We start from the raw sequence: 14,734 nt of genomic DNA, 5'->3' as shown, positions 1-14,734 counted from the left end.
TTTCTTGTCACTTCTCCCTTGTCAATTAACCCACCGTTTAGCGGTTTAGTAGCCACGGAGAAATTCACCTCCATTGTTTAGGATTGATTCTGGGCTACATAATTACTGCCGGTTGCCGTTAACTAGTGTCTGGTTGACTATCTCCAGTTCGAAAAGTAAATGGAGATCTTTTGGTACGAAATTCATTTTCTAAAATATTTTATAGCGTTGGATCCTGATCTAAGAGTCAATATAGCACAGGCGATTTCGTTATTTGTTGAAACTGGAGAGATGAAGAACCGCAGGGGTGCTCTTAGCTGTTCTCGTTCGATTGACCGAATAACACAAATGAATACCAGAGAAAGGTGTTGATCTCCCCGTATTCTCGTTTCTCGCATCTTTCCCCTTCTCTTAGATCTTCCTCTTTTGTTCAAGGTCTCATTTGATTTGCCATAAGGTAAGTAGTCTGCCAGATTTTGCTGTCCGTGCTCTTATTTACTTCAGATCTGAGTGATTTTTGCTCCAATTATCTGTTTTAAATCTTTTGTTCGCTCTTTTTCCATGCAATATTTGGCTATACGAAGGTGACTGTTTATATTGGAGTTTTTCTTTAATAGGCCTCGATTCCTTTGCATTGAGAGGGAATAGAGAGGGGCCATGGCAAATCGGATGAAAGAGGAGGAGAAAAACGAGAAGATAATTCGTGGGCTTTTGAAACTTCCTGCCAACAAGAGATGCATCAATTGCAATAATTTGGTAATGTCACTTAAATATCAGTGTAATTATTCATCTTACTTTGAAGTGATAGAGGACTTCAAACAAAAAAATTGTTGCCATTGCAAGTATTATTTTCTATTTCTTGGTCACCTAGATAACGACTGTCTCTATTTTTTAACATTCCCCAACATACTTTGATAATACAGAACTAAATGCCATCTTATGGTATAATATATTGTATATTCATTCTTTAGTTGTCTGTTGTTTCTCAATAGATTTTTTTTTTAAGGTTTGTTTCTCAATAGACTTATCAATGCTATTTGTTTGCTATAACAGGGACCACAATATGTGTGCACAAACTTCTGGACCTTCATTTGCACCAACTGTAGTGGAGTACAGTAAGAGACTGATTTTTTCGCTATTAATTTGTTGCCTTTTATTTGCATTTTTTTTTTAACTCGAATTTATATTGATGCTGTTTTGATGAATTCAGCCTTTTGTACATGCAATATTGCGAATCTGATCTTACATAAATGAAATATTTGTCAAACTGAGCTGGTTTTGCTATGCAAGCGGGTGCACAGCAATAACTCGGTCTTGTAAACTAGTGGCAAGCCTGCAAAACCTCAATTGTGACCCACTTTTCTGCTAGATTACAAGTATCCTTTTATAATTTTGAGAAGACAAAATATCTATAGACTCCATTGTTGATATGTGAGACAGGATGCCTGCAGGAATTACCACATGCCAATTGGATACTTATTTTACTTTAAATAAATATGATACGATAATTTTATCATTTCTTACTATTACCATACAATTTTTTTTTCATTTTTGTGTCTAATATATGTAAGTAATTAGAATCCTGGGAGTTTATGGAAGTACGGCTATTTAAATTTTCTATAGGTAATGTACTCAGACAATTTAACTCCTTGCATTTATCAGCGTGGGAGGTTGCCAACCCTGTTGATTAGCGATGTGATAACTTTAACTTTTAGTTGTATCAGAGCATGGTTATACATTACCAATAGCAAGCTTCAAATTTGAAAACAACTCCTCCCTTATCGTTTACCTCAATAAATGTAAAGAACTGAATCTTAATTTCTATACTTTTAGTTGTATAGGTGGGATATTTTTTTTCATGTGGTGTGGTATATTTTATCATTCTGCTAGGAGTACATTATCTGTTAACTGTCATGATATGTTGATTCCTTAAAAGTGTTTCTTTGAATAAGCAAAAATTTTAAATTAGCATCACCAGTTAGGCCTGGTGTCTGACAAAAGCCTTGGGGACCACATTTCAGTTTCAGTTTATTGTTTGATAGGTGACATTTTCTTTTATTTGTCAGTCGGGAGTTCACCCACCGGGTTAAATCTGTATCCATGGCGAAGTTCACTTCCCAGGAAGTTGCTGCCCTTCAGGAGGGTGGAAATGAGGTACTTTTTCTTTTTGCCAGTGTTTTATTTTGGGGTATGTTTTGAAAATAAAAAGCCAGAACTAGCAGTGGTTTCATGATCTTCAAGTATACTAATTGTCATATTTACCGGAAAACATGTTGATCAGGAGGAAAATTTTTGTTTATTTTTTATTCTCTCTACTTCGGCACATGTTTCCTTTAAGGGAGGAAATAAATGGAACACTGTAGGGTAGTGCTGAATATTACTTGATTTATCAATTTTCTTTTAATTATAGCGTGCCAGGGAGATATTCTTTAAAGAATTGGATCCACAACGCAACCAATTCCCTGATAGCAGGTTATTTCTGACATCCTGGGAAATTTTTATTAAGTTCCATCATGTCCTTGTAACCACGTGTAAACCTGCACATACTTGCCAGTAAAAGTTGGACTTTGAACACTACTTTGTTGAGAACACCATGACATGCATTAGACTAGAATACAATACTTGTTAGTTGTTACTATGGATTGACCATACATAGCTGCTGGGTCACAATTGCTTCATGAACAGAGGCTAGTGGAAACCACCATTACACTACCAGAGTTTGTTTGTTTCTAGTTTTAGTTACAATTTGTGCTTATTTGAAAATTGTATTATTTAGCTCCATTTGTTCCTTTTTCCATTTGTTTCCTTTTTCTTGGGATGATTTGGGAGGTTTGGTCTATGGAGGGGGAATTTGTTAGCACAGAGGTACAACAAAGAAAGTATTGGGAAGCTAGCCATTGTGGACTGACATTTCTTATTTTTACTTGGCATTTGCTTGTATGTTTTAACAAGAAATACTGAACTACTGACACTTGCATTTTCACCTCAGTAACATTGACAAACTAAGAGATTTCATCAAACATGTCTATGAGGAGAGAAGGTTTTCAGGAGATCGACGTCCTTCAAAGCCCAAGGTGAAATTTATATTATTTCTGTATTATTGCAGTTCGTTTGACATATGGATTTAATATTTGGAGTTAAAAACTATCATTTTTTTTTAAGGTTAGTCGGCAAGATGCTGCTAACAATGATATTGATAAAAAGAAGAAAGTTTATTTACAAATTATGAAATATAACCTCACTCCACATCCCTATATACAATATTCTACTCTGCTATTTATCAAAAATAATCGCAAGAATAAAAACTATCATCTTTTGGATGACCATCAAGGATAAACATGTTGTATTTTCACCATTGCTGTTTATTACGTTGCATTGAACCTGACTAGTGTGGAACAGGCTTGGTGTTCTTGTCTACTTTTGGCATTTTTTTATGCTCTCTTTGGGTTACTCTGACTTAATGAGGATTAAGCAAGGAGGCTTTATCAGCCTGTCTTACACATGTATGTGCCAACCAAGATTTAGGCATTCATGCTGATATCAAACAATTCTTAATATCAAGCTTAATAGAAATTTATATGTGCATGACACAATCATGAACCTTCTGTTGAAATATATAAATAACAATAGTGACTTATACTAGTCCCTGTCTTCTTCTAATGTTCTTCCCGTTTACAGGCTGATATTGAAGGCACGAGTGACAACCGAAGGCCTGACTCCTATCGGGGTGGATCTAGGAGTCCACCATACAACGAAAGGTACAATGAGAGTCCGGGCTACAACTCAAGAAACACACCTAATGAAAGAAATCCTCGATACTCCTATGGCGAGAGGAGCCCAGGGGACTACAGGCGTGGTCCTCAGCAGAAGGTCGACGAAAGACGGGTCCAGGAGGGGACAAAACCACAAGGGGGCTCACCTGACTATCAAGGAAGCGCTGGGTCGAGCCCTCCTGTGCGGCCAATTAGAGACATTTTGGGAAATGATGCACCGCCATTGCGTGTTGGTGAGCTGCCTAAGCCCAATGCAACCAAGGTAGTGGTAAATCCTCTGCCACCACCACAAGTTGAGGTTAGTGTTTTTTATTATATAGCAATCTATTTTTTGGTTGGAAATACTAGATAGGATGGATGGGAAGTTAGTTTATTTTGATGAAATGCTTCAATTTGAGTATCTGTATGGCTTTAGATCCATGATGTAATTCGAGCAATTTAAGCCTGCTCAAGCCTAATTGTTGACTAATTTTGCCTCAGTTGACCCTCAAATGCAATTCTCCTGCTACTCGATTGCTATTTGGCTTTGCATAAGTACAACACCAGTCAAGGCAGAATTAGGAGTAAATAATATCCATAATTTGTGCCAACTACCACATATTGACCTGCATACGTAGTGTTGAATTTCACCAAGATGATATTAAGATTTTAGCTTCATGTCATTGGTTAGGCCCCCAATATGAGCACTGCTGAGGACTACTATCATCAGTTGAATTCTTGACCATTACATTGATTTCAGTTAAACATCCTTGCCATTTAACTTTTTTCTGATACATTATTATTACTTTAATTTAAATCTAATCTTACATTTACCAAAAAATCTTAGAGGACCTCTTCTGCAAGTAGCATAGGGTCGGGACCAGGGGACTCAACCACAGCGCAGCCCTCCATGCAAGCTACTGTGCAGCCTGCTGCACAGCCTAAGAAAGAAGAACCGCCACCCATCGTAAGTCTAATAGACTTCAGTGATGATCTTGAACCACCCAGCAGTTCCCAATCAGCACCACCACAGCCACAAGGACAGCCACAGGCTCAGACTCAACTCAGCATGCCGCAGCAGATCAACTCTCCATCGGTTAGTACCAACAGCAGCAACTGGTCTGCTTTTGATGCCTTTAGTGCACAGGAAGCAGTGCCACCAGTTGCTACAAATGCAAATCCTCTTGATTCTGCTCTTTCACAGTTGTCTCTCTCTGGATCTCCTATGGCCCCTCCTGGCCATGCTGATTCAAGCCCCAAGACCATCAATGGCATACAGTTGCCGGCAACTCAACCTTCTCTTTTTACTGCAAGCTCTTTGGTTGGTGCTCCAGGTAATCAGGTAAGATATCATTTTTAGTTTGGTTTCTGAGACCTTTAACAAAAAATAGTGTGCTCCGTGATAGTATTTTCCATCTCAACTTCTCTTCATACAGTAAAGCTCATAAGCACATTATAAGTTTACCTCTCCTTCCTAGAGCTGAAACTTTTTGGGTGTGGTTTTGATTTATGTGATTCTGAATCTGTTATGTGTGAAACCAACTGAGGTTGCAGGTTGTTCATCATACCTGGTCATACGTGGGAACTGGGTTTGAAATCAATCTGATTTCAATTATTGCCAAAATAATATTTGTTTGGGTTGGATCCCAGATGCTCTGGTTAAAATTCTAAAACCTAAACTAGATGGAAAGTTAACCCCAAATTTGCTTATTTATATATAATGAAATTCTGTTTTTCCCCATTGTTTTCAATAAGCAGCAATTTGGTGCTCCTGTGGCGCCTCCAAACCAGGTAGTTCACTTTTGTGCTTTGTTTCCACTTTGTTATCTTTCTTTTTATTTTCTTTTATGTTCTTAGTGAGATATTCTACCTTGGGTAAGGCATCCTTGCATGTTTACAATATGGTCTTACTTTGCAGCCGCAAAGCTCAGCTCAACTGAGCATCCCAACCCAAGAAAATCCAGCTCCAAGTGAAACTAAACCTAGTGCCAGGAGAGCACTCCCTGAGGTATAATGGCGTATTAAGTACTTAGAAGTCACAACTAGTTGTGTGTTTACACGCGTGTATCTGAATGTATTCTCCTGGACTAATATTGCATTTATATTTGAATATGCAAAATCTTAGGATTTCTTCTCTTCACTTTACCCACCATCAGCTTCACCAATGCCAGGCTGGCCACGGGGCCCTCAGTTTGGAATGGGCTATGGCATGCAATATCCCGCTGCAATGGTACAGCAAAATCCTTCTTTTTTTCTTTTGTAATAATGGAATAAATCCAGTTGATAATATGATCTATTATATATTGGCTGTTATCTCGGTTCTTGGTTCAGTTTTAATAGAGGTTTACAGAAACCTTAATAGAGACTTGTGCACCAAGAAGTACCAATCAATCAATCAATTAATACCTAAAGCTGGATTGGTACAGTATTGTCTACTGTACAGCAGCTGTTATTTCTTGTTCCGTACCATTTGCATGTACAGGTGGAAATAGAAGTTCTTTGTTAGTTTCTCATGTAAGTACTGTTTACTCTCTAATAATCTGCATCTTCAAATTTGTAGGTAATGCCAAACTACCCTCAGCCCCAGCCTCAGCCTATGACGTCTGTTAATCCATTTGATATAGGCAATGAACCTACTCCAGCTCAAGCATCAGCTGTAAGCCTCTCCAACTTTTTATTGTCTTATAAGCCAGAGCGGTTCTCAAATATACCTGGTTATTTCTTCCTGATAAGGTCTTTCTGGTGTGATCCGTGGTGATATGGCAGTTGTCTATATTACTACTCTGGGCTTAATCTTCAGGTGGGTGTTCGGCAGGGGCAGATTAAGCCTCCTTAGAGCTCCTTAGCACCCTAAGGAGTCTTAAGCTTACCGAACAAGTGTTCCTTTATAAAGCTTAAAACTACTTTCTTAGTGCTCCTTTTGCCCTACTTTTTAAACTTGCCCAAGATTTTAAGCTTTGATTCTACATGGCTTAAGCACTTTTTCAAGCTTAAGGTATTATTAAGAAAGTGATTCTTCAACTTTATTACCGAACACCCTCTCCTTAGTGCAGCTTAAATTTTAAGCTGGTGACCCTTGCCGAACACCCTCCAGGGGCTTTAAAATCTGGGTTGGGATTTGGTGCTATTAATTTCAGACTGTAAGTTTGGTTGAAATTTGATGACTAATGATCAAACATCATTTACTAAATATACTAAATATCAATTGCCAAGTCTGCATTTTACAATTCCTGCTCATACAGTCCAGACTAACTGAACATGAATATATGGGAATGTCCTTCACTTTTATACTATGCAACATTTCACTATAAAGCATTTTACTGAGGCTTTTGTTTTGTTATTGGAACTTTTAGACTTACAGTCTGTATTTACCTTTTTTTTTTAATCATAACATGGTCAATTTATGTGGGAATGTGTTTCACTTATTTATATTTTCACTGTATTAAATTTTTATATTCCCATTTTTTATCACCAGTTTCCTTCGATGGGACCAGGACTGATGCAAGGAGGACCACCGAGTATGAATATGCCACCACAACAACCGTTGATGCGAAGCTCCAGCGTTGAGAGTATTTCTCCTAGATGGATGGCCCATCAGCAAATGCCTTATGCATCTGCAGTCCCTCCAAGTACGCCTTATGCATCTTCAATCTAATTTGTGGTGGTTTTCTTTGTACCTTTCAAAATCACAAGCATAATGTATGCCCGCACAAAGCAAAAACAAAAAAAATCTGTCTAAATATCTTGTACACCCAAAAAACAACCAAAGATGGGGTAGTCCATGAACATTTGGGTTTGGATAAGTTAGAAGTAGCATTGTAATGTTCACCATGTTTGACCAGGGTGTATGGTTATTTTCACTTAAAATTGATATTTGTCTTCAATTTGTACTTTTTTAATTTTTATGAGGGTATACAGTTTATTTTTGATGCCTCTAATATTGTTCTCAAATTTCTATGGAATCATCTTTTCCCTTCTTTTGTCAGTAATGTTAAATTTGCAAATTACAGGCCAGTACATGATGCAACAAGTTCCTGGGACATTTCCACAACAAATGCCTAGCAATATGATGCCAGCAATGTATGTTTCCCTGACCTTTTCTCAGCTCATTTTTACTATTGAAGGATTTTCATACCAGCTGGATGGTACCTGTTTTGGTTGGTATAGTTGGTTTCCAAGCTAATCTGTGCTGGCTTGCTACTACACACTGATTCACTATGTACTTAATACGGGCTTTTTGTACAGGATTATTGTGCTAGATTTTGTGTTTTAAGACCCAGAAAGTTGGTATAATGTTAATTGAGGCATTTTCTGTCAGATTTTAGTGTTCAACCTTTGAGAAACCCCGATTACAAGTAGATGTAACTCTATAAAGCTCGATTTGCGTCATTATGCCTGATAAAAGGAATATAAGTTCAAAATATAAGTACATATGAGGTTGCCCCATTGCATCCGCACCTAGTCACACTGGATATTACAACATCACCTTATCACAACGCAGTACCAGTATGTGCTTCTCAGGATCAAAGAAGTTCGTATACCGAGAAATAACTTGTGAGATCACATTTGGCACTAAACTGATAACCAACTGATATTAAATTGCACTGGAATATGTTGTAATTGTAGGCAACAAGGAGCTTTGGGTCAATTGAACACAGGAGCTGCTCTGTTTGGGACATCATTGTCAGATCCAAATTTAGCTGGCAGATACTCTCAACCAAATACCCCGAGTAACTCATTCGGCACTGTTGGAGGAAACCCTTTTGGATAGACATGTTAAATAGAATAATTAATGTAATAATAGTTTTACAATTTGTTTGGTTCTTTTTGTATGTTCATTTTTTGGCAATGAATATATGAAGTATATGCAGATGCATGAAGAAATCTCTTTCTTTTGAGGGAGTGTGTGAATGATTTTTTTTGTTTTTTTTTGGTGGGGAGCGGGGGAGGGGGTGCATGTATCTCGGGAAAAAATTCTGATTTTTTTTTTTTTGCATGTATTTATATGTTCATTTAGATGCGTTCTTGATGGGTCCAAGTCATGCAGGACGTTTTTGTTGGTCTTATTTTATTATTAACATTCTATGTTCGTCATTACTGTTTTTTCTTGTACTCTAAATGTATTTTGAATACCTTTTAGTTCCCAAGTTGTTATTTTACTGTGATTTTTAAAATTTTGGATTTATATCAAAGACGTGATATATGCAACTGAATATCAAGTTCTTACACGTGGATTTAGAATTTTTGTCATAGGGATAATTTTTTTTAATTGGATTTATATAGTTAATCGGATTTAAATTCATTAAATAATTAGATATTTGATAAAAAAAATTAATGTTTTAACTTGTACTTACTAATGTTCTAACTTGTAATTTCTAATGTTCTAATTTATAATTTTAATCATCAATCATAATTTAAGAAATTTATTTTAATTTTAACTCTAAATTTAATTCGAATTACAAATCAAACATTTAGAAGAGCACACAAAAAATTTTAGGAGTTTCTAATGTTCTAGTTTATAATTTTAATTTTAACTCTAAATTTAATTCGAATTACAAATCAAACATTTAGAAGAGCACACAAAAAATTTTAGGAGGAGATAAAATCAGTTAGGTCGATAGATCTCTACTAAAACTCAACAGGGGGTGGCTGTTCGTCCCTGTTCTTAGATGTGCAGGTTGTGACCCTTTCAGGAGCCTTAGATATTTGCATTGGTCGTAATTTCCAAGCATTTGATATTTCCCTTGGTGGAAGATGTCATTTTTTTTAGATTGGAACATCTTATGCGTATACCTGTCTTTGGTGAAGCAATGGGTTAGGACCAGTGATCCATTACTAAAAGTGTGTATAATTGCAATCCAAAACAGGACTTGTTCAGTAACAAATTTTGCCGAACGAAAAACTTTGCTTACGTAGCCTCTACCAAAGAAAACCCGATTTTTTTATATATATCCAAAACTTCAATCAAATTACAAAAAATAACCGATGCACCGTTGAAATTCGATTTTTACCCAATCCGGTTATCCAATAACCGGAATTTATAGAAATGTCCGGTTAACCACTCCCCAGACTCAAAATGCACAAATCCGGTTAATGGTTAACCGGATTTGTGCATTTTGCCTTCTTTTTTTCTTTTTTTTTTTTTTTTTTTGTGAAAACAGAAATTTTGTATTTTTTGTATTAAAATATTAGAAATATTGAATATATTTCTTTGAAAACAGATATAATACAATATAATTTGATTTATTAGAAAGACTGCAACAAATAACCCGGATCAATATTTTTCAGATCCGATTTTTCGCGGCTGTAAGAAAAATTAATATATTTCTTTATGTGTTATTGGAAAAAAATAAAAATAATTAGATTCCGAGTTATTGATCCCGGTTCAAAAGTCACTTCTAGGTAATCCAGAAAATATTGTGACCTTTCTAGTACATTTAATTAATAAAAAGTTGTATCTATTTTGAGAATTCTTTTTGAAAAACAATAATTAAATAAATTAAAGTTTTTGATTTTTTTCAAAAATAGATACAACTTTTTATTAATTAAATGTACTAGAAAGGTCACAATATTTTCTGAATTACTTAGAAGTGACTTTTGAACCGGGATCAATAACTCGGAATCTAATTATTTTTATTTTTTTCCAATAACACATAAAGAAATATATTAATTTTTCTTACAGCCGCGAAAAATCGGATCTGAAAAATATTGATCCGGGTTATTTGTTGCAGTCTTTCTAATAAATCAAATTATATTGTATTATATCTGTTTTCAAAGAAATATATTCAATATTTCTAATATTTTAATACAAAAAATAAAAAAAATAAACAATTTCTGTTTTCAAAAAAAAAAAAAAAAAAAAAAAAAAGGCAAAATGCACAAATCCGGTTAACCATTAACCGGATTTGTGCATTTTGAGTCCGGGGAGTGGTTAACCGGACATTTCTATAAAATCCGGTTATTGGATAACCGGATTGGGTAAAAATCGAATTTCAACGGTGCATCGGTTATTTTTTGTAATTTGATTGAAGTTTTGGATATATATAAAAAAATCGGAAAGAAAACGTTGGTCACTTATTCTAGAAAGCATGCAAATTATATGTAGAATAAAGAGCTGTCAATCGTTAATGTTTACAAGGCCAGAGTTGTTCCAGTCAATGACGTTTCTACTGGTCAAATCAAGAAAATATTTCCGGGCTTACAAATGTGCAGAAATATTTTTTTTTTTCTGGTAAAAAATAAAAGATGGATGACTGCAATATAAACCATCGGTTTAAAATGATCAACTCCACGATCTTAAATCTAGAGCTAAAATTTTAAGAAAAGCAACAAATAAATTTTGAGAAATTGAAATTAACTATCTTAAAATTCCATTCTTAGCTTATATTTCTGCCACAAACTATAGAAGAAGAAAAAAACGAAAAAAACTATAATATTCTAAATTTGAAATGAGCATTTATTTCATCCAAGCATCTACCCCCTGTTACTGTACCTACCACTCGTCTCTTTGCGCTCTCTTTTCCGCTTGGTTTAAAATAAAGTATTGAGCCACTGAGGACAGAAGAACTTCATCCTACTTTAATTTGAATGCGTATCCTGTACATTAATTCAAAAAGAAATCTTTTGAGTTAATGAATATTAACCGTTTGATTTTAAACGGAGTCAATCCAGTAACACTGCACCTGATATTGTAGGCGAATAAAACAATTGTCGCAAAACATGAATTCTTCCGGACAGTCCTGTCAAGTCTTGCTCCACATTACTATGCCTATCTCATGATATCATTTTCTTGATTTTTATTTATAAAATTATCATTACGAAATCATTTATGTAGCTCAATAATTACTTTTATTTCCTTTATTATTTTTTATTTATTTATTTATTAATTAAGCCCGAAAAGCAACAATTCAATTTACATTTCTATTTTCTAAATCTCTGGTAAGGTTAGAATGTTCACTATTTTCAAATTAAACCCTCTAATAAATAATTATTACCAACGCATGGTAATTTAATATGTAACCCCCATTGTTTCTTTCTATTCTTATAAATTGGTCCCTAGAACCAAAATACCAGTTAAGATCTACTGGTATCGATCATTACTAGGGTCAGAAATGTAGTTTCTCATACCATTAAGGAAGTATCTTATAGATCTTGTTCTAAGGAAAATAGAAAAGATAGATGGATATCAGATTTTCCTCTTTCCCTTTCTTATCCTTTTTTATTCTCTATAGCAAGAGACCCTAATCTATTGGTAATAGAGGCTTTTTCTAATCATAACATCCTTAATATTCAATTTACGAGACAATTAACAGGTGTATTGTTGATTGAGTGGAATAACCTTCATACTCAACTCCAATACTATACACCAAATCCAGCTACAAATGATTCTTTGTTGTGGAGATGGTCCTTAGGGGAAATTTTTACCGTGCATTCTTTTTACAGGTGGCTTGAATATGGCGGCATTGTTAATACTGAATTCACTTTCATTTGGAATTCAAAATTACCCCTCAAGATCAAGGTTTTTTTGTGGTTATTAAAAAGAAATAGTATTCTTACAAAGGAAAACCTATGCAAGAGGGGTTGGACTGGAGATCCTTCCTGTCCTTTTTGTGGTGCTTTTGAAACAATAGATCATCTCTTTGTTTCATGTCCTTTTGCTTTTCAAATTTGGACTTGGATTGCATCTCATAATAATTTTCGGTTTACTGGCTCTACCATGTCGGACATTTGGCATATAGCAGCTCCTATTCCTGTAAAAGATCCTTTATTAATTGAGCTAATTCGAGGTGTTGTACTATGGATATTGTGGCTGGAGAGAAATAAGATTTGTTTTCAACATACACCTATTCCTTCTTTGCAGGTTGTTGGTTCCAAGATTATCTCCTTGACTATATTTTGGTGTACTACTCTTAACAGCGCTTTATTACCTTTTTTACCCCTAATTATGCCAATGGATATTGTTTTTATGCCTTGTCAGGACTTGATTATTCCAAGTGCAGATTTGAGCCCTATAGGGGTTGGTTTCCTCCTCCCAGGGGCAGAGGATGTAATCCATCAAGAGGCCGAGGAGGACATACAGGAAGATGGAATGCTTGGTACCGATCTACTGATGGCTCTGGCATGAGTTGATTATTGTTCTTCCTTTAGCTACGTGTTGTTGCTTTTGATGCTATGTGAGCATGTTTTTGTTGTTAGACATCCTATGTGGCTTTTCTTGCTCTGTGAGCATCTTTATCATTTTGGTACATGTATGTCGTTTTCATAGTACTTGTATATACCTTTTGTAAGCTGTTACTGGCTTCTTTTTTGGAGTTGGTACCAGCATAACATCTATTTGTTTCAAAGGAAAATAGAAAATAAATATAATAAAACTTAAACTTAATTTCAAGAAAAAAGTTGTCAAAACCTTAATCGGGTGGAAACGGAAATAGAATCGAGAGAAAGAGGAATATCACTAGTAGCACTAGATGCATTTAGAGATTGAGAGCACGTCATTCATCGATTTTTATTGTAAAAGCCCAACTAAGGAAAAGATGGAGAGTGAGAGGTCTCATCTATAATTTCTTCTCTCTTGTTTTTCATCTCTAATTTTAATTGCAGAAGATACGAATTCCTTTTGGTAGCATTTCTCTTCGTAAACTTTTTTATTGTTAGCTGTATCAGGAAAAAATAAATTAGAGCTAGGACTTTAAGGTTAGTTTGTCTTTCCTACAATTAAAATTTGTTTAATATTTTTATAGAGATTTACTTTTGATATTAATTACTAAATAAGAAGTTTTTTTTTTTTTTTTGAGGGGAAAATAAAAAATTTTCAGTGGCTGTAACAGTGTAACTGCACAAATTATATAAAGAGAGAGAGAGGAAATAGAAAAAGTAGTGCTACTAGTGCTACTAGATGCATTTAGAGATTGAGAGCACGTCATTTAGAGATTGAGCAGCAGTCTTGTAGATGGCTCCATCCACCTAATAAAATGAGAAATAGAAAAAGTAGCCAACTTCGTCTGGAACAGGACAGGCGACTCCATTAGAAAATGCCTCTTTTTCAAAATCATGGACGGTTACTACATCTTTATCACGTGGCAAGCTCCTCTATGTTATTCTCCTGTCCACTGTTACGAACTAATTCACATACCAACTGATCAGATTTCGACCGTTCTTCCAAGTTGTCCAGATCCCCAATATCCGTAATGAATGTTTCTGACCGTTCGATCTCGACTCAATGGCAAAAGATCTTTGGGAAAAAATTGATTTTTTCTTTCTTTGTTGGAGGGGACTTGAACTGAACACCAGGCATGTGCCCATATCACGAGGAGAATCATTATGTACTATTGTCTTTTTTTTTTTTTGGATGAGAGTGTACTATTGTCGCTGCTTCTCTTTTTTTTATATGATTCACGAGTTGAGTGAGGACAAATAAAAAAAAACAGAGAGAGAAAACGTGTTACCCTTTAAACGTGCGCTGCTAAAATAAAATGCCTAAAACGTGCTCGTTATTAGTTAGACATTTTACCATTCCTCTTCTCCTCCGTCACTTAATCATCAGTAGGAGCAGATAACTGCCTCCAGCAGGTGGCAACATATAATATTTAGCATTACTATTTATTACGTAGCATTCATCACCGAAATTTTTTTAGTTAACACTCCAATAATTTAAAATTAAACAATCATTATCTAAAAAATTTGGAATTCAAAAGTCACCACCCCACGCATCCTAGGAACGCGCACCAAACCTGGCTAGTGCGCACCCTGAGAAAAGGCACCAATTTGATGCTTTAGCTGGGGGCATACACCTAGAGTATTAGGGCCTGTTCGGCAGTCGGTAATCCCATGGGTTTTGGTTGGATTTTGGAATTTTTCCATCTATTTTCCCGACAGCCGTTCGGCAGGTCCAAAATTTCCCCTCAAATTTCCTACCGTTGTTCCCAATATGCTTCTCCGCAGGCTAAAATAATGGGAAAAAAAAAATGAAGTCGGATTGAATTTTTTTTTTCCCAATCATCTCT

The 14,734-nt window shown here is 35.4% G+C and overlaps 1 protein-coding gene across 2 annotated transcripts; it reads left to right on the top strand.

Annotated features, from left to right (window-relative positions):
• The first annotated feature begins 235 nt into the window (after positions 1-235).
• Positions 236-8,645, top strand: LOC144571455 (uncharacterized). 2 transcript variants are annotated; one of them, XM_078320739.1, is made up of 15 exons: positions 236-436; positions 597-735; positions 1,033-1,094; positions 2,046-2,133; positions 2,390-2,451; positions 2,969-3,053; positions 3,658-4,050; positions 4,579-5,073; positions 5,490-5,522; positions 5,650-5,739; positions 5,857-5,961; positions 6,292-6,387; positions 7,207-7,360; positions 7,742-7,811; positions 8,358-8,645. In XM_078320739.1, the coding sequence occupies exons 2-15, from the start codon at positions 637-639 to the stop codon at positions 8,500-8,502; spliced, it is 1,977 nt and encodes a 658-aa protein (XP_078176865.1). In that variant the 5' UTR covers positions 236-436; positions 597-636; the 3' UTR covers positions 8,503-8,645. The 2 variants fall into 2 exon arrangements, with proteins under 2 accessions (XP_078176865.1, XP_078176866.1); XM_078320740.1 differs by lacking the exon at positions 5,490-5,522 and having other exon boundaries at positions 297-436.
• The last annotated feature ends 6,089 nt before the right edge of the window (positions 8,646-14,734 follow it).

Source organism: Carex rostrata, chromosome 19 (genome assembly GCF_964058835.1).
Source record: "Carex rostrata chromosome 19, lpCarRost1.2, whole genome shotgun sequence".
NCBI lineage: Eukaryota > Viridiplantae > Streptophyta > Magnoliopsida > Poales > Cyperaceae > Carex > Carex rostrata.
The sequence above is the reverse complement of the archived record's forward strand: the minus strand, read 5'-3'. Positions and strand labels throughout refer to the sequence as shown.